This window comes from Brassica napus, unplaced genomic scaffold (genome assembly GCF_020379485.1).
Source record: "Brassica napus cultivar Da-Ae unplaced genomic scaffold, Da-Ae ScsIHWf_220;HRSCAF=384, whole genome shotgun sequence".
NCBI lineage: Eukaryota > Viridiplantae > Streptophyta > Magnoliopsida > Brassicales > Brassicaceae > Brassica > Brassica napus.
In genome coordinates, this window is record NW_026015613.1 from 25,609 (window position 1) to 52,791 (window position 27,183).

General features: G+C 30.9%; 3 protein-coding genes across 3 annotated transcripts; 2 read left to right on the plus strand and 1 right to left on the minus strand.

The window, feature by feature from the left end:
• Nucleotides 1–10,170: 10,170 nt before the first annotated feature.
• LOC125600348 (DEAD-box ATP-dependent RNA helicase 9, mitochondrial-like) lies at nucleotides 10,171–12,734 on the plus strand. The gene is made up of 7 exons (XM_048773111.1): nucleotides 10,171–10,629; nucleotides 10,715–10,842; nucleotides 10,920–11,331; nucleotides 11,428–11,526; nucleotides 11,613–11,837; nucleotides 11,914–12,075; nucleotides 12,165–12,734. The coding sequence occupies exons 1-7, from the start codon at nucleotides 10,204–10,206 to the stop codon at nucleotides 12,519–12,521; spliced, it is 1,809 nt and encodes a 602-aa protein (XP_048629068.1). The 5' UTR covers nucleotides 10,171–10,203; the 3' UTR covers nucleotides 12,522–12,734.
• Nucleotides 12,735–12,813: 79 nt separating this feature from the next.
• On the minus strand, nucleotides 12,814–14,049 carry LOC125600349 (DNA-directed RNA polymerases II and IV subunit 5A-like). Its single transcript, XM_048773112.1, has 4 exons — nucleotides 13,775–14,049; nucleotides 13,464–13,643; nucleotides 13,273–13,386; nucleotides 12,814–13,173 (listed from the first exon to the last, which is right to left on the minus strand). Exons 1-4 carry the CDS (start codon nucleotides 13,973–13,975, stop codon nucleotides 13,048–13,050), a joined length of 621 nt encoding a protein of 206 aa, XP_048629069.1. The 5' UTR covers nucleotides 13,976–14,049; the 3' UTR covers nucleotides 12,814–13,047.
• A 2,729-nt stretch (nucleotides 14,050–16,778) lies between these two features.
• LOC125575219 (ubiquinol oxidase 1a, mitochondrial-like) lies at nucleotides 16,779–18,966 on the plus strand. The gene is made up of 4 exons (XM_048773110.1): nucleotides 16,779–17,630; nucleotides 17,703–17,831; nucleotides 18,197–18,685; nucleotides 18,776–18,966. The coding sequence occupies exons 1-4, from the start codon at nucleotides 17,226–17,228 to the stop codon at nucleotides 18,833–18,835; spliced, it is 1,083 nt and encodes a 360-aa protein (XP_048629067.1). The 5' UTR covers nucleotides 16,779–17,225; the 3' UTR covers nucleotides 18,836–18,966.
• The last annotated feature ends 8,217 nt before the right edge of the window (nucleotides 18,967–27,183 follow it).

Consider the following 27,183-nt stretch of genomic DNA (forward strand, 5'->3'; position numbering starts at 1 on the left):
GATCATCCAACCAATTAATCTCTTTTACTCTTCACAACATTACAACATGACTTGCTTCTGTTATAAAAGGAAAACATTTGCAAGTTAAATAGTTTTAAAAACGGTTTATTATATATGCGTGGGTGGATTGATAACTTTTCAATGAACGCCCACACACCAGCCACATTTTAGTTTTTAACAATGTTTTTAAAACTGGACTGGAAACTGAACCAGATAATTATGTGAGTCACGATTCAATATTGTTCGACCGAGCCAAACTTGATTCAATAATATGGTTCAATATTTTTAATTAAAGAAATTTAAAAGTAAAGATAGTATATACATAATTAAAATGTAAATAGATATCATATATAAAACACTATACATATATACTATTTTTTTTCATATGGCTTGTTTATATATTTTTGAAAGTTTTAATGATTTTATAAAGTTCAATAACTTTGAAATTTAATTGGACTACTTGATGATTCATGGTCAAACCAGTTATTAGATCCAATTCGGTTACGTAACCGGTTCATGGTCGAGCCTGATACAACCATCGGGTTGGTCAAGTTTTTAAAACACTGAGTTTTAATGTACACTGCAACTTTGCATATACCTAGGTATTTTTCTTGTCCAAGGTCATAAAATCCAATATCTAGTTTAATTCAAGATCAAAATAAAAATAAAAAATGGATACTTTGATAAATACCCTAATTATTATTTAACTTTTGAAATTACACCTTTTAAGACATTTTAATCCTAATTTTAATCTTAATTTTAATTACATTTAAAAACTATTAAGAACTAAAATATATATTTAAGTTTATTATTTTTAATATTTCAAATTAATATATATTTGAGATAAATACATATTAGTATTTTTTTTTTAAATGGATAGAATTTCTGAAGTATTATTAGGGTTTCTCTAACTTTTTCAGTTTTAAAACTCAATACAAAATAATTTACACTACAACATTGTAATCAAATTTATACTCCTTAAAAAGAATATATTCCTTATTTATACAATCTCTTGCGTTTTCCACTAAGTCAATATTTATTATTTAATTTTGTTATAAGTTGAATCTAATATCATAGGTTTTTATTTGCTATTCTTCCATCCTCTATAGTGATTGTTGTTGCTCAGATAGTTAAAGTCTTATGACTTGTTTAAATTTAAAGCAAACATTTGATCTTTTTCTTCTAAATATGTTTTTCCTTAAATCATTTCAATATTATGGAATATATATAGTTCAAAGAAAAACTTGGGAATTAGGGGAGAAGGAGATGTGAATAATTTGAAATCAAACAATATAATTGGTGGAAAATGACTTCATTTTTAGTGGAATGTCAATTTGGAATTTGAGGAACAAAAAAAAAAAACAATAACCCAACATCCATCGATTCTGAAACTCTGAACAGATGCTTCTTGATATTGTTAAACCTTCTTCTTATTTTCATTTCAACTGATTCTTGCTTCCTCCCTTCTGCAAAACAACATAAAAGTGTTAGATACAAACTTATACACATTACAGTAACAAAAAAAAAAATTATACACATTTTGGAGTTTCTCTTTAGTTTGTCCCTTTCTAATCCAAGTAGTTGTTCATTAGTGTATAATATTGAAGTGTATTTTGTTTTGTGCCACCAGCAAAGGTTATCTAGATACGTTAATACCCAGAGCTTGGAAACAAATGTCAACCAAAACTGGAGTGGATTAAGATGAAATATGATTTTATTCATTGAGAATATAGGAAACGTGAACGTAGAACCATAGGTTTTTTTTTAAGAAACTAAACGGAAAAAAGCTTGCGAGAAAGTGGAGCAGTCTTCATTTGGCTATCTTCAGCATGTATGCTTTGGTTTCCTTCCTAAACTCCCTCTCTGTTGTTGAAACATGTGGCCTCTTTGCTGAGCTCCCAACTGTGTGGTGCTCAGCTACGCTGGTTCATTATGTGGACGCCACCACTGCCGGTGGCCTGATCAGTTGCAGATGACTTGTGGCTTTTAGAGAAGATGCAGGACACACATGTAGCTCCTGGCAAACCATCACCTAGGTTGTTGTCCCCGCAAACGAATTATAAGATGTTAGACCGTATGTTAAAAGGAGAAGTACATAGTATGAAAAGAGATGGTTAACATGTAATCCAAAAGTTGCAGTAGAGCTAAGCTGGTGGCGATCAAAGAAACATGTGTATAAAACTAACTAACCATGAATAGATGGATGATTATAACCAAAGCATGACAACCTATTCCGAATCATTTTTACGATCCAAGATGCTGCTGATTGGATGCAACGCCTTATAAATAACATAATGTTATATTAAGAAACAAAGTTGTTTTGGAGATTATTGTAATGGAAAGTACTTACACATATTTCATAAACAAAAGTTTTCTCAAGCAAGGAAGCATGATCATTCCAAGTGATTTGATGAAGCTTTAAAGTAGCAGGACTAAGCCACATCCGTAGTATGACCAATGAAGATCAACACAGACGATGGAAAAAAACTGCAACCCTCCAGGATGAGTATTTACATCTGAAAGAAAGTTTCATACGTTGGCTTGAGAGCATGTCTCATATTCCACTCAATGCGATATGAAAGATAAAGCCCCATTATTTGTAGAATGAATCTCTCCATCGTCACCTAAAGAGCGCTCGTTCATCAAGAGAGAAATCTATTGAAGAGTATCAATAAAAATACAAAAACATAAGGTTTATTGGGTGGATTCTCAAGTCCAAGTTATTGCCTAATGAGTTCTCGGACTTGCTCTATGTTAACACCATATTCTTTGGCTAAAGCAAGCAGTAGCTTCACATGGTCTTGAAGCGAGAGACTATAGTTTCCTAGAATTATTTTGAAGATAAGTAAGAACACGGACAAAGCAATGTTAAAGATAGTTTATTACCGCTTGAAATTCAATAAGAGGAGTGTCTAAGACACCAATTTTACTCACTGATTATGCAAAGATAAAATGGCATCAGTTCAATTACCTTCATTAGGCGATGACCAAAGATGGAACTTTGGAGACGTGTTGACTGAAATTTGGTAAAAGAATGAAGAAGGGGATCAAGTTAATGAGGTGTAACCAGCCTAAAATTGAAAGATATATGGGATGGAATATGATGCAAACCTTTTCATCAAGGAGGAGCATGACTACACCCATCAGCTCACCGATTTTCTTCGTATTGCGCGCTTCAATGTACGTAGGAGACGCGTCACCACCATTTGAGAACACGGACTGGCCTTCAAATCGGAAAGAACATAAGGGATCCCACCATTGTTATAGGATGTGTTTGAAAGGACGATCGGTAAAGAATCTGGTGAAGCAGTAAGATTTGGAGATGGTTGCATCATTATTTATAGTATAGAAAATTAGGGATTTGAAAAGGAGGTGAGGAGAAAAGTAATTAAATTTGACGTAGTGGGAGAACTTCGTGAGTTAATGGCGAAACTTAATGAGAAGAGAGAAGGCGTTACATATCGTTCTGGTTGCTGTAGTGAAAAAGAGAGGAATAGAGATGATGAAGACGGTCAAAGAAGAAGAAGCTCCTAATGGGTCTCTAACAGAGCTTTAGGTTTGGGTTTAATTTGCAAATGTAATAAAAAGCCCAGATCACGTTAGAGGAATAGGAGAAGCGCCTACCGAAAATCGCAAGGATACTTGCTGTGGCGACACGTGTCACGAAAAGCCCCACCCTCCATGGTGACGTGGCAAAAGGAGGTGAGAGAAAACTCTGTTTACTTCATAAACAAAAGTTTTCTCAAGCAAGGAAGCATGATCATTCCAAGTGATTTGATGAAGCTTTAAAGTAGCATGACTAAGCCACATCCGTAGTATGACCAATGAAGATCAACACAGACGATGGAAAAAAACTGCAACCCTCCAGGATGAGTATTTACATCTGAAAGAAAGTTTCATACGTTGGCTTGAGAGCATGTCTCATATTCCACTCAATGTGATATGAAAGATAAAGCCTCATTATTTGTAGAATGAATCTCTCCATCGTCACCTAAAGAGCGCTCGTTCATCAAGAGAGAAATCTATTGAAGAGTATCAATAAAAATACAAAAACATAAGGTTTATTGGGTGGATTCTCAAGTCCAAGTTATTGCCTAATGAGTTCTCGGACTTGCTCTATGTTAACACCATATTCTTTGGCTAAAGCAAGCAGTAGCTTCACATGGTCTTGAAGCGAGAGACTATAGTTTCCTAGAATTATTTTGAAGATAAGTAAGAACACGGACAAAGCAATGTTAAAGATAGTTTATTACCGCTTGAAATTCAATAAGAGGAGTGTCTGAGACACCAATTTTACTCACTGATTATGCAAAGATAAAATGGCATCAGTTCAATTACCTTCATTAGGCGATGACCAAAGATGGAACTTTGGAGACGTGTTGACTGAAATTTGGTAAAAGAATGAAGAAGGGGATCAAGTTAATGAGGTGTAACCAGCCTAAAATTGAAAGATATATGGGATGGAATATGATGCAAACTTTTTCATCAAGGAGGAGCATGACTACACCCATCAGCTCACCGATTTTCTTCGTATTGCGCGCTTCAATGTACGTAGGAGACGCGTCACCACCATTTGAGAACACGGACTGGCCTTCAAATCGGAAAGAACATAAGGGATCCCACCATTGTTATAGGATGTGTTTGAAAGGACGATCGGTAAAGAATCTGGTGAAGCAGTAAGATTTGGAGATGGTTGCATCATTATTTATAGTATAGAAAATTAGGGATTTGAAAAGGAGGTGAGGAGAAAAGTAATTAAATTTGACGTAGTGGGAGAACTTCGTGAGTTAATGGCGAAACTTAATGAGAAGAGAGAAGGCGTTACATATCGTTCTGGTTGCTGTAGTGAAAAAGAGAGGAATAGAGATGATGAAGACGGTCAAAGAAGAAGAAGCTCCTAATGGGTCTCTAACAGAGCTTTAGGTTTGGGTTTAATTTGCAAATGTAATAAAAAGCCCAGATCACGTTAGAGGAATAGGAGAAGCGCCTACCGAAAATCGCAAGGATACTTGCTGTGGCGACACGTGTCACGAAAAGCCCCACCCTCCATGGTGACGTGGCGCAAGGAGGTGAGAAAAAACTCTGTTTTATATTTATATACTAGGGATTAACCCGGGCTACGCCCGGGATTTTTATTTTTTTCCAATTGAAGTTGTTAAATTATTTATATTTAGGCTATGATTTATATTTATATAAATGTTAAAATGCATGTCATAATTAAAATTTATTTTTAAATTTTAACACGTTAAATTAACATATTTGTTACTATTTAAATATTTTTTTTGTAATTTTATTGGCTATCTAGTTATCATATTTAACAAAACTATCTTTTGAGTGTTAGAATAAATGTTTTAGAGATTTTATTAAACTGCAGAGTATTTTTGGATCGACCACATGTTCAACATTCGATCGATCCGTAAAATGATGGTCGATCTCCTTGGCCAGGTAAGTACAATTTTAGCAAAAATATCTTTTATTTTCAAATATTAAGTATATAACTATTCTTTTTAATATTTTTTCAATTGTATTTTTGATTAAATTATTGTATTATAATGGTTATGTAAATATTTTTTGTGATGTTTGATTTTTTGTTGTTCGTATACTTAACCTAGATGATATTGATGTTTAACAATTTATTGTTTTCTGGAAATAGAAAATAATGATATATCAAAACGTATCTAATACTTGTTAAATGATATTATAATGTAAATTACATCCATTATTTGAAAATAAACATTTGTTGTTTTTATTTTTTATTTTAAATCAGAAATTATTTTTATTTAAAAACATTATTCATATATAATAAAATAGTTTAAGTTTGGAAGATTAATCTAAATATATAAATTATGTATATTTTTTAAAAAATAATTTAAGATATTATATATTGAGTATCTGAATAAAAGCTGAATTTCTTATCTTGAAAATCAGATATTTATATTTTTGTCTTCATGTTATACTCACCAATCCATCATTGATATTTATAACTCAGTACGTTTTTTTAAAAACTTAGTTTTAAGTAATAAACGAATTTAATAAATTAAATTCATCACCTATAATGTTCTGTAAACTATATTTGAAAAGTCTCTAAAATTATATTTTAAGCATAATATTATTATTATTTAATTTAAGTTATTTTAAACATAATATATGCTAAACCAACTTAAATTATAATTACAATAGGACCATCCTAAACCGGTTAGTAAACCAAAAACAATACTAAACCAATATGAACCAATACTTGATTCGGCGAGGAATGAAGTGTTTCGGGATAAACGCTTGAATGATTATTAACTGAAATGATTTGATCATGAAAGAGTTAGTATGAATATTAACAATAAAATTATGGATTAGATTAATTTAAATTTGTAAGAATACCTTTGAGTCTATGAAAAACAATTCAATTCCCATGAATAAGTTTGGCTTTTGGAAGTTGTGGGTTTCCCAACAATGAATCCACATAACAAAAAGTTTGTTGTTATAAAAAAATCTCATTCAAGGTCATTAAAGGTTTTTGGGATGGCAAGAGTTGATAGTGAAACCATTTTTTTGCTCGAGTGCTTTGAAATTTTCCTTAATAGTGTGAGATTGATGTGGATGGAATAATGAGTTTTATAGGGACTTTTTTGATGTAAAACTATACATTTTTTTTTGTTTAATGTGGTATTTCCATTTTTATATAATTTACTACCATTTTAAGATAGAAGTACATTTTAAGATAGATGCTTAAATCTTAATGTACTTTTTCCATTTTTTTAAATGTTTATTTCCATTTCTTACATTTTTATTTACGTAATATCTATATTTTATATTTTTAAATAGATATTTAAATATTAATGTACTTTTTCCATTTTTAAATTGTGTATTTACTTATATTATATATTTTACATTTTAAGATAGATGTTTAATGCTTGATGAACTTTTTCCATTTTTAAAAAAATTCTGTATTTACTTATTATTACATATATAATTCATATATTATATATTTACATTATTTACTTATTATTTATTTTCCTGTATATGTATTTCCATTTCTTGTACTTTTAATTTACTTAATATCTCTATTTTACATTTTAAGATAGATGTTTAAATCTTAATGTACGTTTTCCATTTTTTAAATTGTATATTTTCATTTGTTATACTTTCTATTTACGTAATATCTATATTTTAAATTTTAATATATATTTTTAAATCTTAATGTAATTTCCCATTTTTTAAATTTGGTATTCACTTATATTATATATTTACTTATTATTTATTTTTCTTTATATTGTGTATTTCTATTTCCTATAATTTCTATTTACTAATAATTTTATATTTAAGATTGATTTACATTTTAAGATAGATGTTTAAATACTAATGTATTTTTTCCATTTTTTTAAATTGTGTATTTCCTTTTCTTATACTTTCTATTTACTTAATATCTATATTTTACATTTTAAGATAGATGTTTAATATTTAATGTACTCTTTCCATTTTTTAAAAATTGTGCATTTACTTATTATTGTATATATAATTCGTATATTTATATATTTATAATATTTACTTATTATTTATTTTTCTATATATTGAGTATTTCTCTTTCTTATACTTTATATTTAGTTAATGTCTATATTTTATATTTTAAGATAGATGTTTAAATCTTTACGTATTTTTCCATTTTTAATGTAAAACGGCAATGTTTAATAGAAGAACTTGGATAAATAGTCAAATAGTTATATTTATGTTTTGTTTTCTTTTTTTAATAAAATGGTAATATTAAATTATGAAGATAACCCGTTTTTTTAGTGAACAATGGTAATCTTACATATGTTTAATGTAGTTTTTCCATTTTTTTATGTTGTATGTTTACATATTATTTTTATTTTTAAATGTAAAATGGTAATTTTACATATGTTTAATGTAGTATTTCCATTTTTATGGTGTATGTTTACATATTATTTATTATTTTCGAAATTATATAAAATTTTCTTTTTTACAAAATAGTAATGTTACATTATGGAGATAAGCCGTCTTTTTTTTAGTGAAAAATGGTAATCTTACATATGTTTAATGTAGTTTTTTCATTTTTTATGTTGTATGTTTACATATTATTTTCTTAAAATAAAAATGTAAAATGGTAATCTTACATATGTTTATTGTAGTATTTCCATTTTTATGTTGTATGTTTTACATATATTTATTATTTTCGAAATTATATATAATGTTTTTTGTTTTTTTTTATAAAACGGTAATGATACATTATGGAGATAAGCCGTCTTTTTTTTAAGTGAAAAATAGTAATCTTACATATGTTTAATGTCACGTGTCATCTTTCGAGATTATATTATATATTTACTTATTATTTATTTTTCTTTATATTGTGTATTTTTATTTCTTATACTTTCTATTTACTAATAATTTTATATTTTAAGATTGATTTACATTTTAAGATAGATGTTTAAATACTAATGTACTTTTTCCATTTTTTTAAATTGTGTATTTCCTTTTCTTATACTTTCTATTTGCGTAATATCTATATTTTACATTTTAAGATAGATGTTTAAATCTTAATATACTTTTTTCATTGTTTTTAAGTTGTTTATTTCTTTTTCTTATATTTTCTATTTACTTAATATCTATATTTTATATTTTAAGATAGATGTTTAATATTTAATATACTCTTTTCATTTTTAAAAAATTGTGCATTTACTTATTATTGTATATATAATTCGTATATTTATATATTTATAATATTTACTTATTATTTTTTTTATATATTGAGTATTTCTCTTTTTTATACTTTATATTTAGTTAATGTCTATATTTTATATTTTAAGATAGATGTATAAATTTTTACGTATTTTTTTATTTTTAATGTAAAACGGCAATGTTTAATAGAAGAACTTAGACAAATAGTCAAACATATTTATGTTTATTGTAGTATTTCCATTTGTATGTTGTATGTTTTACATATAATTATTATTTTCGAAATTATATATAATGTTTTTTGTTTTTTTTTATAAAACGGTAGTGTTACATTATGGAGATAAGCCATCTTTTTTTTAAGTGAAAAATAGTAATCTTACATATGTTTAATGTAGTTTTTTTCATTTTTTAATGCTGTATGTTTACATATTTTTTACAATTTTCGAAAATAATTAATATTAAAATGTAAAACTATATTTTATGCCACGTGTCATCTTTTGGGAGAAATTTTTTCCGCTGATGTGGACGTCCTATGGAGCCTCAAAAGCTCCCTTTTATTAGTAGAGATTTTAAAAAATTGTGCATTTACTTATTATTGTATATATAATTCGTATATTTATATATTTATAATATTTACTTATTATTTTTTTTTATATATTGAGTATTTCTCTTTTTTATACTTTATATTTAGTTAATGTCTATATTTTATATTTTAAGATAGATGTTTAAATTTTTACGTATTTTTTTATTTTTAATGTAAAACGGCAATGTTTAATAGAAGAACTTGGACAAATAGTCAAACATATTTATGTTTATTGTAGTATTTCCATTTGTATGTTGTATGTTTTACATATAATTATTATTTTCGAAATTATATATAATATTTTTTGTTTTTTTTTATAAAACGGTAGTGTTACATTATGGAGATAAGCCGTCTTTTTTTTAAGTGAAAAATAGTAATCTTACATATGTTTAATGTAGTTTTTCCATTTTTTATGCTGTATGTTTACATATTTTTTACAATTTTCGAAAATAAATAATATTAAAATGTAAAATTATATTTTATGCCACGTGTCATCTTTCGGGATAATTTTTTTCCGCTGATGTGGACGTCCTATGGAGCCTCCAAAGCTCCCTTTTATTAGTAGAGAAGATTTATATTTATAGATAGATAGATTGCCCAAAGTCAAAATAACCAATTCAAATTATGACGAAAGTCGACAATATCAAAGTAGTATTTATAAAAGAGATGCGGAATTATTTACGCACCAAATAACCCGGCCCCTTGTTCACACACCTTTGGGCTCAAGGAAAAATAAACTCGCGCAGGTACAGGAAGATACCATACACTCACCTGCAGGCGATTATAACAAAATATCTTCTTCTTTTTTATACTTTCAAGTTGTTACCTGCCTTCTTCTTCTTTAAAGCCCCTCACACTAAACCCCTTGCCGTCTTCTCTCTAAAACCCTAATCCTCACTTTTCGGGTTTTCTTTCTCAAACATTTAGATCCGAAAATGATCAGCACAGTTCTCCGCCGATCCGTCCTCGGTGCCTCAAGGCGGACTCAGACTCTCTCCGCCTCTCTCACCTCCCTCAACGCCGCTCTATTTCACCACCTTGCTCCATCCTCCTCTGCCGCCGCCACAGTCTCCGATCTCAAATCCGGCGTCGCTCTCCCTCAGACTCCGAACCCGTATGGCGTTAAAGCGAGAGACTTTCATTTCCAATCCGGACCGTCCGAGTTCAGAGCGTCCATGGCTTCTCCCGCTGGATTCGCGGCTCAAGATTACGCACTTTCGTATGACGGAGGAGATTCGGAGGAGAGTGTTGGCAGCAGCAGTAACGGCGGTGATGGGTTAGCGATATCTGAGCTTGGGATCTCTCCGGAGATCGTCAAAGCTTTGAGTGGTAGAGGAATCGATAAACTCTTCCCTATTCAGGTATGCTCTCTTGTTTATTCAATCATATCAATTGAAAGTTCTCTGCTTTTTCACTGATCTTTTTAATGTTTGTTGGTCTGTATAGAAAGCTGTGCTTGAGCCAGCGATGCAAGGTCGGGACATGATCGGACGTGCTAGGACAGGAACAGGAAAGACTCTTGCTTTTGGGATTCCCGTTATTGACAAAATCATCAAGTTCAACGCTAAACACGGGTTTGTTTATTCCCTTGATTGTACTTTGTGTTTACACTCTTTGTTTGCCTCTTTATGTAGCCTTTGATGTGTGACAGGCGTGGGAAGAACCCTCTTTGTTTGGTTCTGGCTCCTACAAGAGAGCTTGCTCGTCAGGTTGAGAAGGAGTTCAGGGAGTCTGCTCCAAGTTTGGATACTATCTGTCTTTACGGAGGTACACCCATCGGACAGCAGATGAGGGAGCTCAACTACGGTGTCGATGTAGCCGTTGGAACTCCGGGTCGTATCATTGATCTGATGAAAAGGGGAGCTTTGAATCTATCAGAGGTTCAGTTTATTGTTCTCGATGAAGCTGATCAGATGCTTCAGGTTGGATTTGCCGAGGATGTGGAAGTTATATTGCAGAAGTTGCCTGAGAAGCGTCAGAGCATGATGTTTTCTGCTACAATGCCGAGTTGGATCAGATCTCTCACCAAAAAGTACCTGAACAATCCTTTGACGATTGATCTTGTGAGTAATCTCTCATACCTGCTTGTGAATATATTTATCTTGGGGGGTTTAACAGAGTTGTTAGTTAATGAGGTGACTGATTGTGTGTGTGTTTAGGTTGGAGATTCTGATCAGAAACTTGCAGATGGGATTACAATGTACTCTATCTCAGCTGATTCTTATGGAAAAGCATCCATTATTGGTCCTCTTGTAGAGGTATGTATGTGATTTTTTCTTGTTTTATTTTATCAGTCATATATGGGTGGAAAGGGTTTATAGTACATTTGTTGTTCCTTTTGCAGGCGCATGGTAAAGGAGGAAAATGCATTGTTTTTACACAGACGAAACGTGATGCTGATCGCCTTTCATATGGATTGGCCAAAACCTTCAAATGCGAAGCTTTACACGGTGACATATCACAGAGCCAGAGAGAAAGAACACTAGCTGGTTTCAGGGATGGGAATTTCAATATCCTTGTTGCAACTGATGTTGCTGCTCGTGGTCTTGATGTACCTAATGTCGATTTGGTGAGTCAAAAACTACACTCTTTGCTTGTTCTTAACGAGTATTAACTCATCTTTTGATTGTGTTGAATGAATATAGGTAATTCATTATGAGCTTCCTAATAACACGGAGACGTTTGTTCACCGAACGGGGAGAACAGGTCGTGCTGGAAAGAAAGGAAATGCGATTCTCATCCACGGTCCAGAGCAATCAAGGGCTGTTAAAATGATTGAGAGAGAAGTCGGAAGCAAATTCACTGAGGTATGAATCTATCATCTGTGACTTACCCTCTCTTTCTTTTTGTTTACAATGGTTGGACTAAACTTTGGTACTGGGTTGGATTAATGCAGCTTCCTAGCATTCCTGTGGAACGCGGAAGCGGAAGCATGTTTGAAGGAATAGGTGGTCGATCTGGTGGATCATATGGAGGAGGCATGAGGGATCGCAGTTCAAGCTATGGTGGTCGTTCAGGCGGTTATGGTGGTGGTGGTGGGAGTGGTAGATATGGTGGGGATCGTTCAGAAGGATCAGGCAGCCGTTATTCCGGTGGTTCAGACCGTTCCTCTGGTTACGGGGGCTTTGGTTCAGGAGGTTCAAACCGCTCATCAGGAGGTTATGGGGGATTTGGTTCAGACCGTTCTTCACAGTCAAGTGGAAGGAGCAGCTTTGGTGGGTTCGGATTAAAGGATCCTAACAGCTCTTACTGAGTTATGATCCGACCCGGCAATAATGGAGCGCTTGGTGAGTCTGAGTAGGGTTTAGTTACAAGGAGTCAAAGCTATGTTAGCTCCCTGTCTCATAAACAAACATATTTTATTTTGAAGTTTTTTGTCATCATTTATTTTCTACATGGGTAGAAGTATTGTTCCTTTCTATTTGTACTTGGCCACTTCCATTAACATAAACGATTCTCTCGTCCATCATAAAGAGTATGAACCAAATCAACACTTGATTTGACTTAATTTGGTTATGTTCTCAACTTATCTCAATGCTGAACGGTCTGAACCTTTAAATCATGGCAAGTGCTGACGAGAAGTTGCCCATTGTGCACTAACAGTTTATGATAATAAAAGATACTCGTAAGGTTTTTCAATTCTTACATGTAGCAAAAAGAACCGCGCGCACAAAAAAAAAGGTAGCAAAAAACCATTGTCAACAGTTTGGTAAAAAAAACAAGCGTCTTATGTTTCACAGCTCTGAGAGTTCAACTCTAAATCTACAAAAGCTTTTTGGTTATACAGCATAACGATAGGTAACGTAACGACCAGCGGTTTCGCTAGGACGGATGATCTTGACGACTTGGCCACGTTTTAGTCCAAAGTATCTTGCGATTGGATCAGTCACTTGAATCCTTGGAAGCTTCACACACACACAACCCACAAGTTTCAAACATTTAATCACACACAGAACCCAAAAGTTTCTCACCAAGAAAAACTGAAAAAAAGAAGAACAAGTGACCTGAGTCTCCTTGACAGTGTATCTCTCCAGTAAAGTTTTCTTCTCTTCAGTGGTGAGAACTTGGTGCTCAGGAACAAGAACATGTTCCTTAATGTTCACTAGCATTTCCGCCTCCTGCACACACACACAACTTGATTAAGGATCCACATCATGAGGAGATCAAAAACAAACAAGGAAACTTTGTTTATTACCTGGAAAACTTCGAGATGGAATTTAGAAGAGATCTGAGTAATGCAGTTTCGAGCAAAAGGAGTCAAGTTCTGCTGCACAACCAAGATTGCTCTGTAAACATTCTCTGACTTCATCCGGTTTGTGTACACTTTCATTGTGTTAACTCCAACTTTCACCTCATCAGGGAAGAAGACATAGAGCTACAACAGGACAGGAGCAAGAATCATAGACTTAAAAGAAAAAGAAACCAAACACATGAAGACAACCTCTCGCACTATGCTTTTGGCAGTCATGTTGAGATAATCAATGCACATTGAGAGACGCCTCATACCTGATCACTGCTATCATTCCTCTTAGCCCTGAGAGTAACAAGATCCTCCCTTTTCATGTTGTCCCCATACTTCCTAACGAAGTGTGATAGGGTCATCGTGATTTCAGAATCGGCGATAAAGTAGCCACGGTCCTTGAGCATTTGCATCAACGTCTTTTGGATTCTGTACATTCTTTTGATTTCTTCTTCCGTTAGTCCCATCTGTCCCAAAAAAAAAAACAATTCAAGAATTTAGGTTTCCATCAATCTCGTTGCTTTGAGATCTCGATACAAAGCTAGGCTATGTCATTGGAAAGAGAGAGCCTTATAATATAAATAAATAAACAAAAAAGCGTGGGAGAAGGATTGAATAGGCGATTCACAGAGTGGCAGAGGGAGGAATAAGAAACAGCGCTCAAGCTTTCCCGTTCTTTTCTTTTCCAACTAAATACAATATTTATAGCATCTGAAATTTAAGTCCCCAAACTATACGGAAGTTGTTTGTTTTTTGGAGTTCTTAACTTCAAGGCCCAGTTAGGCTTCTCCGTATTTAAATGGGCCTATTTGCGCGGTCTATGATTTGGTCATTAGATATCAATTTGTTTTTTTTTTTTGAAAGTCCAAATAATCGAAAACCATGGTTCAAAGATTCAGATTAGTATCTGAAATAAGTATTTGAATCTTATATAATTACTTGTTTAATATATGATATTTTAAAATAAGTATTTAGAACTTAGATAATTACTTTAAATAATTTATTTTATTTCCATTTTGATATGATATCTAAAACAACTAAACTAAAATAATCATAATCTTAAAAATGTATAGTCACAAAATCCATAACATGTATCCCCTATATATTATTTGAGAAGCATTGCAACATTTTTTTGTAGCCATGTGTCATCACTAGAATGATTCTTAAAATTCTTAGAGAAATAGGTTGGTCCATCTAAATATATAATAAACTTTTTATCAAACTATAATAAATACATTATTAATGTGTTTCATTATTTTCTTAAATAAGATTACGGAATTGCCTAATGTGGCTAAAGTATATATGACAATTAATGATTTTGAATAATAAAAATTTAATAAAAAATAAGTGTGTATTATAATTATATTTGTTTAGTTTTAAGCTATTAAAATAAATTAAACAATCATAGTAACCATATAATAAAAATTAAAAAAATTATATATATACATTATATTTTGAATTTTTAAAAACGAGTATAAATTACTAAAACTGTTAAAAGTTTCACATTCAAATTTTGTAATCTAAGATTTAAAACTTTTGTTATGACATGATACAAATAACTAAAAAATAATATAAGTTGAAAGTCTCATTTAATAAGTATCAAAAATAAAAAAAATATATAAATATATGTATCATTTTAAATTAAACTATATGCCATATAAAAATACATAAATATCTTAATTTTGAAATTTACTTTGAACATTTTTTTGATAAAAAATTTGAAAAAAAATTGACAACTTAATTTTTTAAAATATTATAAATTACTTAAACCATTAATCCCACAATGAAAATTTTGTTATCACTAATTTAGACTTTTTGCTATAACAGATACAAATGACAAAAAAAATAAGCAAAAAGCATTATCTAATAAATATTAATATTAAAATATACCATATATATATGTTACTATCATTTAAATTTAATTATATATCTTATCAAATAGAAAAAATATTTTTTCGATTTATAAAATTTATTTATATGTTCTCACCAATTTAATTATATAAGTAGTAGATAATGACTTTTTAATTATTCAATATATATTTATTATTTTATAATATGTTATAAATATATAATATATAAAATAATTTATATATATAATGTTCATCCCGCGCAAGGCGCGGGTCTTCACCTAGTAACAAACTATATTTGAACCCAAAACATCATTTAACCAAATCATATTGTGGAAAAAGAAGATGGGCTCTAAAAAGGTCCGAAAACATGAACCAATACCCGGACATACGTAAAACATGTTGAAACTGCAATGTTCTTGACATTTTGTGAAAGATCTAAATCCCCTTCCTCAGTTTTATTTATTGTTTTAGAATCATACAAGAAACTGTGTTTTTTTACACTGGATACATTATCATATAATTTCTATATCTATTACAAATTATGATAATTACCTAATTCATGGATAATTTCACGACGAAACTCTTCTCGTAACATTCGGATCGATAAATACCTTTGCGCGTACGACATTCTAGGTAAACATGTTATTTATACAGCACACTAGTATAATGTGAACGGCTCTGAGCATTTTTAAAACTTCTGAAAAGCTTGAATCTTATAATTTACAAGAAATTGTATTTTCTGTAAAAATCGAATCCTTGATCTTGTGTAGAAGCATTTAACCCTAACTAATCGTTCACGGTGCTTCCGCATAATGTGTTTTGACAACATAATGGCTTCAATTGGACCATATTTTATGAACAAAATTATGACGAAACTTTTATTCTTCAATTTTTAAACTATTCATGTTGATTTTTTTTTTGTCAAATTACAATCAAATGGTCACATTTTATTCCTCTCATTTTCTTAGAGATGAAAAAAATTATGAAAAAGTCGTCCTCCAATTTCGAAGGAGAATGAATTAAACGTAAATTCATATTTTTATATTTGTTCATTTTCTCAATTAAATTTTTGTTTATTATTTTATTCATTTTGATGTTTAATTAAACGGTCACCGGTTGAAGCCAGAATGTTTTGTCAATGTTTTAATTTGATTGATAGAAACTTACCAACGTTCAGTGCCATATATGCATCAAAAGTTTCAGACATTATTTACGTTGTAACAAAATAAATAGCTCTTTTCTACAATAAATTTGTATCTTGAGTGATAATAATAAAAATCGTCAAATTTTGACTTGGACGTTGAACAAACCATACCTCATCTGCTGCTTTTCGTTGTCAAATATGACCACAAATTAATAACAAAATATGCCAATTTGTTTTATTTTAAAATGCCAATTTGTTTTCTTTTTTGATGGAGAAAGTGATAAAAACCATCACAACGCCTAACAATACCCACACGATAGCATTAAATCCGACCAATGAGATTCTAGCTCTTGTTCACCACTCAAGAATCTTCCAGTCTTCTCCAAACATCTTGGTCTCCAAGAAAAAATCTTCACCGCCATTTAATTTACACCTATACCCTCAGTCAAAGCAAAGTACAACTCAAAGTCCATCTCACGACCTCCAGGGTCAATACCGTCATTCTAAAAATACCAAAACCAGAAACTGACACGCGGCGTAATCTCCTTACGCACACGTTCACGATCTGGAACGCAGACCGTTCATTTTTCTGGTATATATACAAACCATCGCTAGCGTCTGAAACCCATAAGACACAACACAAACGTTAACGGAAAGAAAAAGAAAAAAAAAAGATTTCTCTTGCTATATTATTGTATTACTTGTTTACCGATCAGCATAACGATGATGAGTCGCGGTGGAGCCAAGGCGGCGTCGTCGCTGTTGAAGGCTGCTAGACCACGGTTGTTCTCAACCGCCACTACGAGCACGATCCGTTCTATTTCTCACGAGACGAGCCATCTTCTGCGACCTGCGGTTGCGGATTTAGCTTCTCCGTCTGGTATGAGCGGTTGGATCTGGACTACTCGAGCTCCGGCGATGGGAGGCGTGCGGTTCGCCAGCACGGTTACTTTGGGAGAGAAAACGACGACGACGGATGCGAATCCGAAGAAGGCGGAGAATGAATCATCCACCGGGGGTGACGCCGGAGGCAACAAGGGAGGGAAAGGAATCGCTAGCTATTGGGGTGTTGAGCCGAGTAAGATCACTAAAGAAGACGGTACTGAATGGAAGTGGAATTGCTTCAGGGTACGTGTTTATATATAGAATCTTCGTGATTATATAATATGATCGTGCTTTAATTGAAGTTTGTTATGGCAGCCATGGGAGACGTATAAAGCTGATTTGACGATAGATCTGTCGAAGCATCATGTTCCGACGACGTTTCTTGACAGATTGGCTTATTGGACTGTTAAATCTCTTCGTTGGCCTACCGATCTCTTCTTCCAGGTACTCTTTCTTCCACCCTCTCCGCTTTAATCTTTCTTGTAACCGAAATTGGAAACACGTTCCAAATCGTCATTGATTGCGTATAAACCTCTTTTATAGCAATTAGTATTAAAATATTACTTTCTATTTTGGAATTTTTTCATTTATATCATATTGTTGTGCGTTTGTATTATGTCCACTTGTTGTTCTTTCAGTTGTGATTATAGCATTTATTTGTTTGTTTAAACCATCTAGAATTATTATAATATTTCTAAATCATATTTTTCACATTTTATGTGGTAGGAGGAATATTACTCCACTGCAAATATTCTCCATTACTTTGATATGATATTTGTGCTATGAATCGTTGTATTTGATTAACGCAGAGGAGATATGGATGCCGAGCTATGATGCTCGAGACTGTAGCAGCAGTGCCCGGAATGGTAGGAGGAATGTTACTCCACTGCAAATCTCTCAGGCGCTTTGAGCAAAGCGGAGGATGGATCAAAGCTCTTCTCGAGGAAGCAGAGAACGAGAGGATGCATCTCATGACGTTCATGGAAGTCGCTAAACCCAAATGGTACGAGAGAGCTCTAGTCATCACCGTCCAAGGAGTCTTCTTCAACGCCTATTTCCTCGGTTACTTGATCTCCCCCAAGTTTGCTCACCGTATGGTTGGGTACCTTGAAGAAGAAGCTATCCACTCGTACACTGAGTTCCTCAAGGAACTTGACAAAGGCAACATCGAGAACGTACCTGCTCCGGCTATCGCTATTGATTACTGGAGGCTCCCTGCTGATGCGACCCTTCGTGATGTGGTGATGGTGGTCCGTGCTGACGAGGCTCATCACCGTGACGTTAACCATTTTGCATCTGTAAGTGTTGTTCTGTTATTGAAAGTTGACCAAAACCTAACTAACCCTTGCATTGTCTTGTGTGATTAATGAAAGTTGTTTACTTTGCAGGACATTCACTACCAAGGTCGTGAGCTAAAGGAAGCTCCAGCTCCAATTGGTTATCATTGATTTTAAAATTGCCATCTCGTTTAATAAAAAGATCTTGTTTTTACTAATGTTTCAAAACATTGTTCTAAAGAACTTGAGAGAGTCTATGCCTCTCCTTTCACTTGTGTATAATAGATCACGGATCACCTCTACTAGAGCCATACTTTTGGATCGGCGTCCTTGAATGTTACTATAATTTGCTAAAAGTATTCTCTGTACTTGGATTTTCGTTAAAATTTATGATCGGCGTCCTTGAATGTTACTATATTTTCATTTATTCACTTTTTGTTATAATATTAGTAGAATGGAATAATTTGGAGAAGAAAAGCTGTTCGTAACTTTATAATACTTAATTGCCATTTCAGGGACCCACCGTAAAAATAAATATTTTGCATCCTATCAATACAAATTAGGACGTTTAAATTGTCTGCTACAAAATTGTATGTCCATGATTGTCTCTAGTTTCTTCATTCTTTCTTTTGTTTACAGATATAGCACATCATCATCGATGTTTTAATCAATTTTTCTTCTGTGTTTGGGGAAAATCCCTAAACATCAGTTTGATTACGATAGCCATGTTCTGGATGCTCTCCATTGATTTGGATTTAGGTTTCTCGGGACAGTATACGAACGATTACAAGTTGGGAATGGTTTGTGTGTTGTCTCTCCCTCCGGGAGTGCGTCTTTCCGGTGATGGCTAGACTTTCTAGGTTCGTCTTCATCGGTGTTTGTCCGTGTCCTTCGGGATCACGGTGGCTTTCTAACAGATTTTATCTCGTACTCTATGTATGATTAACTCCAGTTTCTTAGCGGGGGTTCATAACTCATGATTTGACATTTTTTTGGTTTTTTTTACATTTTTCAATTAAATGACAGATTCTTATATTTCTTATTTAATAGACGGTTCTTACCTTATCTTAGTTAAAATCTAAGAAAAGTTAATAACTCTCTATTACTCGAAGCTAAGAACTCCAGTTAAGAAGTTGAGATTAATGATGGTCGCATCTCTTATGAAAAGAATGGTTACTCTCCACTCTTTCATCGAAATTGTTTTCAGTTTCATATATTTTATCTTGTAGTCTATAAATGTATGATTAACTCCAGTTTCTTAGCGAGGGTTCTTGACTCATGATTTGACATCTTTTTTTATTTTTTTTTTACATTTTCAGCTAAATGACGACTCTTATATTTCTTATTTAATAGACGGTTTTTAGCTTATCTTAGTTAAAATCTAAGAAAAGTTAAAAACTGTCTATTACTCGAAGCTAAGAACTCCAGTTAAGAGGTTGAGATTAATGATGGTCGCCTCTCTTATTAAAAGAATGATTACACTCCACTCTTTCATCAAAATTGTTTTCAGTTTCATATATTTTATCTTGTAGTCTATAAATGTATGATTAACTCAAGTTTCTTAGCGAGGGTTCTTGACTCATGATTTGACATCTTTTTTGTTTTTTTTTTACATTTTTCAGCTAAATGACGACTCTTATGTTTCTTATTTAATAGACGATTCTTAGCTTATCTTAGTTAAAATCTAATAAAAGTTAAGAACTGTCTATTACTCGAAGCTAAGAACTCCAGTTAAGAGGTTGAGATTAATGATGGTCGCCTCTCTTATGAAAATAATGGTTACTCTCCACTCTTTCATCGAAATTGTTTTCAGTTTCATATATTTTATCTTGTAGTCTATAAATGTATGATTAACTCCAGTTTCTTAGCGGGGGTTCTTGACTCATGATTTGACATTTTTTTTGTTTTTTTATATATTTTTCAGCTAAATGACGACTCTTATATGTCTTATTTAATATACGGTTCTTAGCTTATCTTAGTTAAAATCTAAGAAAAGTTAAGAACTGTCTATTACTCGAAGCTAAGAACTCCAGTTAAGAGGTTGAGATTAATGATGGTCGCCTCTCTTATGAAAAGAACGGTTACTCTCCACTCTTTCATCGAAATTGTTTTCAGTTTCATATATTTTTGTGTTAAAATGTGTATGTTCCTTGTAAAATACTTTTGATATCAATACATTACTAGGTGTTTTGCCCGCGATGCGGGCTTAAACATTTGCATAATTTTTGAAAAGTTCTTTGTACACTATATTTATAGTTGTAGTAAAAATTTAATTTGATTAATATTTAATTATATAATTTATGTTTTTAACTTTTTACTAAAATACTTTTTTAGATTACAATACAATATATATAAATTATCTTTTTTAATTATATTTTTAGATTTTGGTTAATTCAATATTCTATTTTTAATTATATAATTAAGAATTTTATTTGATTAATATTTAGTTATATAATTCATGTTTTTAACTTTTTACTAAAATATATTTTCAGGTAACAATACAATATATACAAAAATTATATCTTTTTTAAAGTATATTTTCAGATTTTGGATAATTCTTACTATTATTAATTTTAATCAATTATCTAATCAAATAATTTAATTTTTTATTTTTATTTTTTAGTTTAGCTATACATTTTATTCATTAATGATATAAACAATAGATTCCAAAAACTTAGTTCGCAAGATAATAGTATAGATGATTTTGTCGGAAATTGTTTTTTTTTGTCTGCTACAACTTTTTTTTATTCTTTCTTTACGTATGAAAAAAGTTTAATAGAGAGAGCGGACCGAGTGGATCCTTTAAATAGGGTATGGGCCTTTATTTTCTTTTCGGGCCCCAAACCTTTCAAATATAAAGCAAAACATTATTAATAAACCATTAGGAAAAATAGTCAAATTATAATAGAAAACTTTTTCATCAAATAGTATAATATTTTAGGGGATTATGTGTACTTAACCACTTTCTTTCAAACGTACCAGAGACTCTCTCTCTAAAGCTAACAAAATAATATATAGTTGTGTCCTTTAAAATAAGAGTATCTATCATGGCTATTGTTTTCAGTTTATCATGGCAGTTTAGGTCAAATAATAGCATTAATCACCAATAACCTTAATTATTTTATTTTATTTCTTCATCAGCAAAATGGTAGAGGAAAAGCAAAAAGGGCTTCCACATTCTTCCTCCCTCATCAATTATTAAACACACAAATAATAGATTATGTCTAACACTATATGTTGATATAAAATATTTTCAATATTTTGACTTTTCTTTATCTAACTATTGAATTATATGTATACGAAATCAATACAAATACGTCCTAGTCAGTTGCCTATCCTCTCTATCTGTCAACTGTTTCTAAAATAAAGTAATATTTAATACTAAACTAATCTCGTTTCATAGTATAAAATATTTGCAATTGTGGCATTGTGTACTTTCCTGCATTTTCTAGATTTGAATGATAGTATACGATTATAAAATAGAAGAAACAGTCATGGTGCCATGTTCGTTATATATTATTTTAAATGCCTCTATCATGATCTATGATCCAAATAATATTTTAAGCAAAAGATACGATTCAATTACCAATATTATAGTATGGTTTAAGTATAAAATAATAAATTGAAATTTTCGATGTGCGTTAGTGCGTTAATGAAGGGATTTTTTTACATATTTCTATGTATCTTAGCATACGACAAAGCATAAACAATATACTCCACTAATAGAAAATTTGAAATGTTTTCTACGATAATTACACCATTTAATTATGTTTCTTTTTATTAAAACTAGAAAATAATCGATTTTATGTAATGACTAATGAATGCTTAATGGTCTGTTGAAATTTTTTTTCTCTGACGGCTAGGCTAAGCGAACGATCAAAACAGTTGACACGTTGGCAAAAAGCAATAAACTCCTAAAGTCACCACGTGTTACCTAAACTCGTCAATATTTGGTAAAGTATTTTTTTCAGAATCATAATTCATTATAATTTATCTTTTCTGGTTCCTTCATTGAGAAGTTTTTTAATATAAGAAAATAAATTGAAAAAACCAGACAATTTCATTTGGCAGGACGCAATACTTGCATACTCCAACGTGGCATTTTTGCGTGTTTATATTATTTTAATATTTCAATTTTTTAAAGGCATTTAAATGACAGTTCTACATGATGACGTAACTACACCACTCTAAATCCACCACGTAATCAGTTAGCAGCTGTTACGCATATCAAGCGTGAACGGCTGTGAGATTAGCTTTCTCACACTTAACTCTGTCTTTGATTGTATCTACCGAGAGATTTTAAAACGGAAGGAATAGCATCGACAGAAACAAGATCCCAGCAGACGAATCAAAAGAGAGCTATTGTCCACGTGTCGTATCTCTAAAATGTCACGTGGCATCAGTCTGAACCACTGTATAACTTTGATTTGTTTTGTACGCGCTTCGCACCGCGTAATGTTTTGTAACAATATGTTTTTTATTGTAATTAAATATGTAAATCTACTGTTTTAGTCTTGTTACTCCACTGTAATTTATTACGATCCTGACCATTGACCAAAAACATTGCTGTGTGTTTAACTACAAAATCTAATATTTTACATGGGCCCTGTTACACGTCACATTCATTCGTTGCATATTATGATATTTTTTTTAAAAAAAAGGGATTACTAAGTAAAACAGATATTATATACATTTGAAAATAACGTTGATTGATTGTCAAGTTAAAAGTAGAAATCTTTCCGTATTTCTAATTTCCTTTTTATTCCCACGGACGATCTGCTGGACTCATACATCTTACAAGATGATGGTTTAGACCGTGTCAGAGTATGAAAATAATGTAATAACTATCATACACCACATTTGTGGGGAAAACGACTTATTCATGCCCGAACTAGGGGTTGCTGAGAGAATACATACCTCAACTTTTACTGCAAGTCGAAACATACCTACACTAATCAAAAATTTAAAATTCATGCCTGAACTATGGGTTGATAAAAAAATACATATCCCAACTCTTATTGCATGCCAAAACATACCTTAACTAATCAAAAATTTGAAATTTATGCCTAGTCTTTAGAAGTCAACGCTAATTTCAATCTATACTATTATTTTTGAAATAATTTTATAGCAACGGAGCTCTCACGTTAAAAAACAGAGTAGCTAAAGTTTATGTTATCCTTAATGAATTTTTAATATATATTCTATTATATAATAAAAAAATTTATATTAAAAATCTTATATATTTTTAAAAAATTATGATGATTCTTATATATTGTGTTGTTATCTTAAAATAATAGTTTACTATTGTAAAAGTAAAAAAAATTAAGAGACATGATTTTTGCAATATTATATTTTCTTAAAAATATAGGATAATTCTTATATATTGTGTTGTTATCTTGAAATAATATTTTACTATTTTGAAAGTTAAAATTTAAGATAAAAATAATATCTAAGTAAATATTAATGGAGCAATATATTTGTATAAGGATATTTTCTAAGAAGTGATTTTAAGATATATTTGTATATATAAGAATTATCTTTTTTTTTAAATATAATATTGTAAAAAATCACTTCTTTTAATTTTTTTACTTTTATAATAGTAAAATTTTATTTTAAGATAACAACATAATATATAAGAATCATCATAATTATTTTAAAAAAATATATAAGATTTTTAAAATAAAATTCATTTTATTTAAAAATTCATTAAGGGTAACATAGAATTTAGCCAATCTAATTTTTAACGTGAGAGCTCTGTTGCGAAAAATTACTTCGCAAATAAAATTCATTTTATTATATAATAGAATATATATAAAAATTTATTAGGGGTAACATAGATTTTAGCTACTCTAATTTTTAACGTGAGAGCTCCGTTGCGAAAATTTACTTCGCAAATAATAGTATAGATTGAAATTAGCGTTGACTTCTAAAGACTAGGCATAAATTTCAAATTTTTGATTAGTTAAGGTATGTTTTGGCATGCAATAAGAGTTGGGGTATGTATTTTTTTATCGATCCATAATTCAGACATGAATTTTAAATTTTTGATTAGTGTAGGTATGTTTTGACTTGCAGTAAAAGTTGAGGTATGTATTTTCTCAGCAATCTCTAGTTCGGGCATGAATAATATACATCTAACTAAACAACATTCTTTTATCATTCGAAGCATTTTTCATCTGCTCAGGCATACACTATAATAGTATCAATACAAATTACCAAACATATACGATTAAAATTTTAATTCCCTAAGATCCAATAAAAAAATTAGATATATGATTTTCAGTGCATATAAATATAGTTATAGTAGAATTCTAAATTCAAATTTATTATTTTTGGTAAATAAACAAGACAAAAGAGAGTAAGGTGAAAATACTTTAAAATAACTATTGTAAAAAAAAACTAATGTATTGAAAAAGATAAGAGTAGTAAAAAGGAAGGAGAAGATTTAGCCAAAAAAAAAAAAAAAGGAAGGAGAAGAGCAACTCCATATTGGCAGCTAACTGCGGGCCCTACACTTCTCGGAAGTACTGTGACCACGACTTGAGTGAAGTTCCTCTCATCTGAGCCGTTTAGTGGTTGCTTTAATGAACGACTCAGATCAACCGGTTTGGTGCCAACTCAACACCTTTTTAGGTTTTACGGGATGACGCTTTCTGCCAGGTCAGATTGTTTTAAGCAAATTATGGAAACAATAAACTGGAAAACAATCTAACGGCTGAGTGAGCATTTCGTTATTGGCAACAAATGGTCGCAGCCGTCGATTTGTATTATATGAGTTGTATTATATTTTAGACTAAAGTGGGCCCAACTTACTTACTTTATAGGTTTTCCTCCCTAATTGAATAAAAAAAATCCCGAGACTATTATATCAATTGTTCAATTTTAGAAATATCCATATATGACCATATATTTAATTATTTGATTTGAAGTTATGTCAATTTGACTAATGTATCAATCTAACCTAGGAATGATCAATATATTGATTCTTACCTTCCCAGTTTTGATTTATTTTTATTGAAACATGAAAAATAAAGTTTTGAATAGTTAAAATAAGAGATTTCGACATCGTCAGGGACAAGAAAACCGACACGTGGCAACATGTGACTAATCTGAATCACTTTTGTGGAATTATGATACCTCTATATAATTTAAAAAAAAAGAGATTTCCTAGTATAATTTATTTGATTTTTTGCCTTTTCAATCAAATTCTAAAACTTCAAAAGTTCAAAAGATAAGACTTATTACATGGTATTAATTCTTTCAAACCCATCTTAGACATCTTTATGTATGGTGTGGTAACTTTATTACATGTACTAGAGATTTTTTCCGCGCTTCGCGCGGATTGTGTCTTATAAATTTATTTTATTTATAATATTATTTGTCGGTTTGTTTCTTTTACATTAATTTTTTGTTTTTCCAATGTTAGTTTTTCTTAATTTAAATTTATATGTTTATAGTTTTTCTTTTTTTCTGGTTGTAGATGGAGAATTATATTTTTTATTGATGGTTTTTGTATGTGACATAAACTTTTTGAAATTTTAAAATAATGTTATATATAGTACAATTAACACATTAAAGAAGAGAAACATATTTAAGCACATTTTATACAGGTTTTATATACATAATTTTAAACATTATATATGTATATATTATAAGTTTGAAACATGTAAATGCTTTTTAAAGTTAAATACTTGTTCTGAGTTTACATAACTTATCGAAAGTTTTATCTTTTTTAAATTTAAATCACAGAAAAAATCAAAAAGTCAGTATAGATGAGTTTTCTTGGGCTTTTAAATCAACACTGAAAATTTACATGAATCATATAACAACAGTTTTATAAACAACTCGATAAAATTTGACCGAGCCAAAGATTTTCACACAATATGTTCTTTCTTCTTCAAATTGCGAAGAGCCTATAGGCACAAGAAAAAAATCATAATTTTTGTTTTCACTTATATAACATTTTTTTTCCTTTACACACGGAATTTATTACACTGCTATAAGCAATTGAAAACTCTATTCATATAAGATTCACATCTATGAATTTTGACAAAGAAGAATTTTAGCCATCTTTAGTTTCGGAATGAATCAACTTCAGTCATATACACTATATTTTCTCTATGATTCAAACCTTACAATTTTAATATATGTGCAGATTTCCATGTGAAAAAACACGCACGCCATCTATCGTTCAACCTATTACTTTTTCCAAAGTAAACACTATAATCCTCGTTTGGTTAGCTCCACAAACTAATCTCTTTGGATCAGTGTAACCTTTCAGAAAATGATAATCTTAACATCTTACAAAAAAAACAACAAATATTGACTTATTTATATGAATATATATTATTTTAAATCATTATAGTGGACGAAAAAAGCACCATAATTTGTACAACAAATTTTCTTAGATTCACTTCTTCATATTCACCATTATACCATTTTAATTACATAATTTTATATGAGCTTCTTCACCTTTCCCGGTTATTTTCTCTTTATTTATAACTACAATATAAAGTTAT

What these genes read in the sequence shown, in the direction of transcription:
- LOC125600348 (XM_048773111.1), top strand. Translation starts at nt 10,204, where the DNA reads ATGATCAGCACAGTTCTCCGCCGATCCGTCCTCGGTGCCTCAAGGCGG. An exon ending in ATAAACTCTTCCCTATTCAG is followed by an intron (nt 10,630 to 10,714) that starts GTATGCTCTCTT and finishes TGGTCTGTATAG; the next exon opens with AAAGCTGTGCTTGAGCCAGC. An exon ending in ATGTACCTAATGTCGATTTG is followed by an intron (nt 11,838 to 11,913) that starts GTGAGTCAAAAA and finishes GAATGAATATAG; the next exon opens with GTAATTCATTATGAGCTTCC.
- LOC125600349 (XM_048773112.1), bottom strand. Translation starts at nt 13,975, where the DNA reads ATGGGACTAACGGAAGAAGAAATCAAAAGAATGTACAGAATCCAAAAG. An exon ending in TCCATCTCGAAGTTTTCCAG is followed by an intron (nt 13,387 to 13,463) that starts GTAATAAACAAA and finishes GTGTGTGTGCAG; the next exon opens with GAGGCGGAAATGCTAGTGAA. An exon ending in ACACTGTCAAGGAGACTCAG is followed by an intron (nt 13,174 to 13,272) that starts GTCACTTGTTCT and finishes GTGTGTGTGAAG; the next exon opens with CTTCCAAGGATTCAAGTGAC.
- LOC125575219 (XM_048773110.1), top strand. Translation starts at nt 17,226, where the DNA reads ATGATGAGTCGCGGTGGAGCCAAGGCGGCGTCGTCGCTGTTGAAGGCT. An exon ending in CTACCGATCTCTTCTTCCAG is followed by an intron (nt 17,832 to 18,196) that starts GTACTCTTTCTT and finishes TGATTAACGCAG; the next exon opens with AGGAGATATGGATGCCGAGC. An exon ending in ACGTTAACCATTTTGCATCT is followed by an intron (nt 18,686 to 18,775) that starts GTAAGTGTTGTT and finishes TTTACTTTGCAG; the next exon opens with GACATTCACTACCAAGGTCG.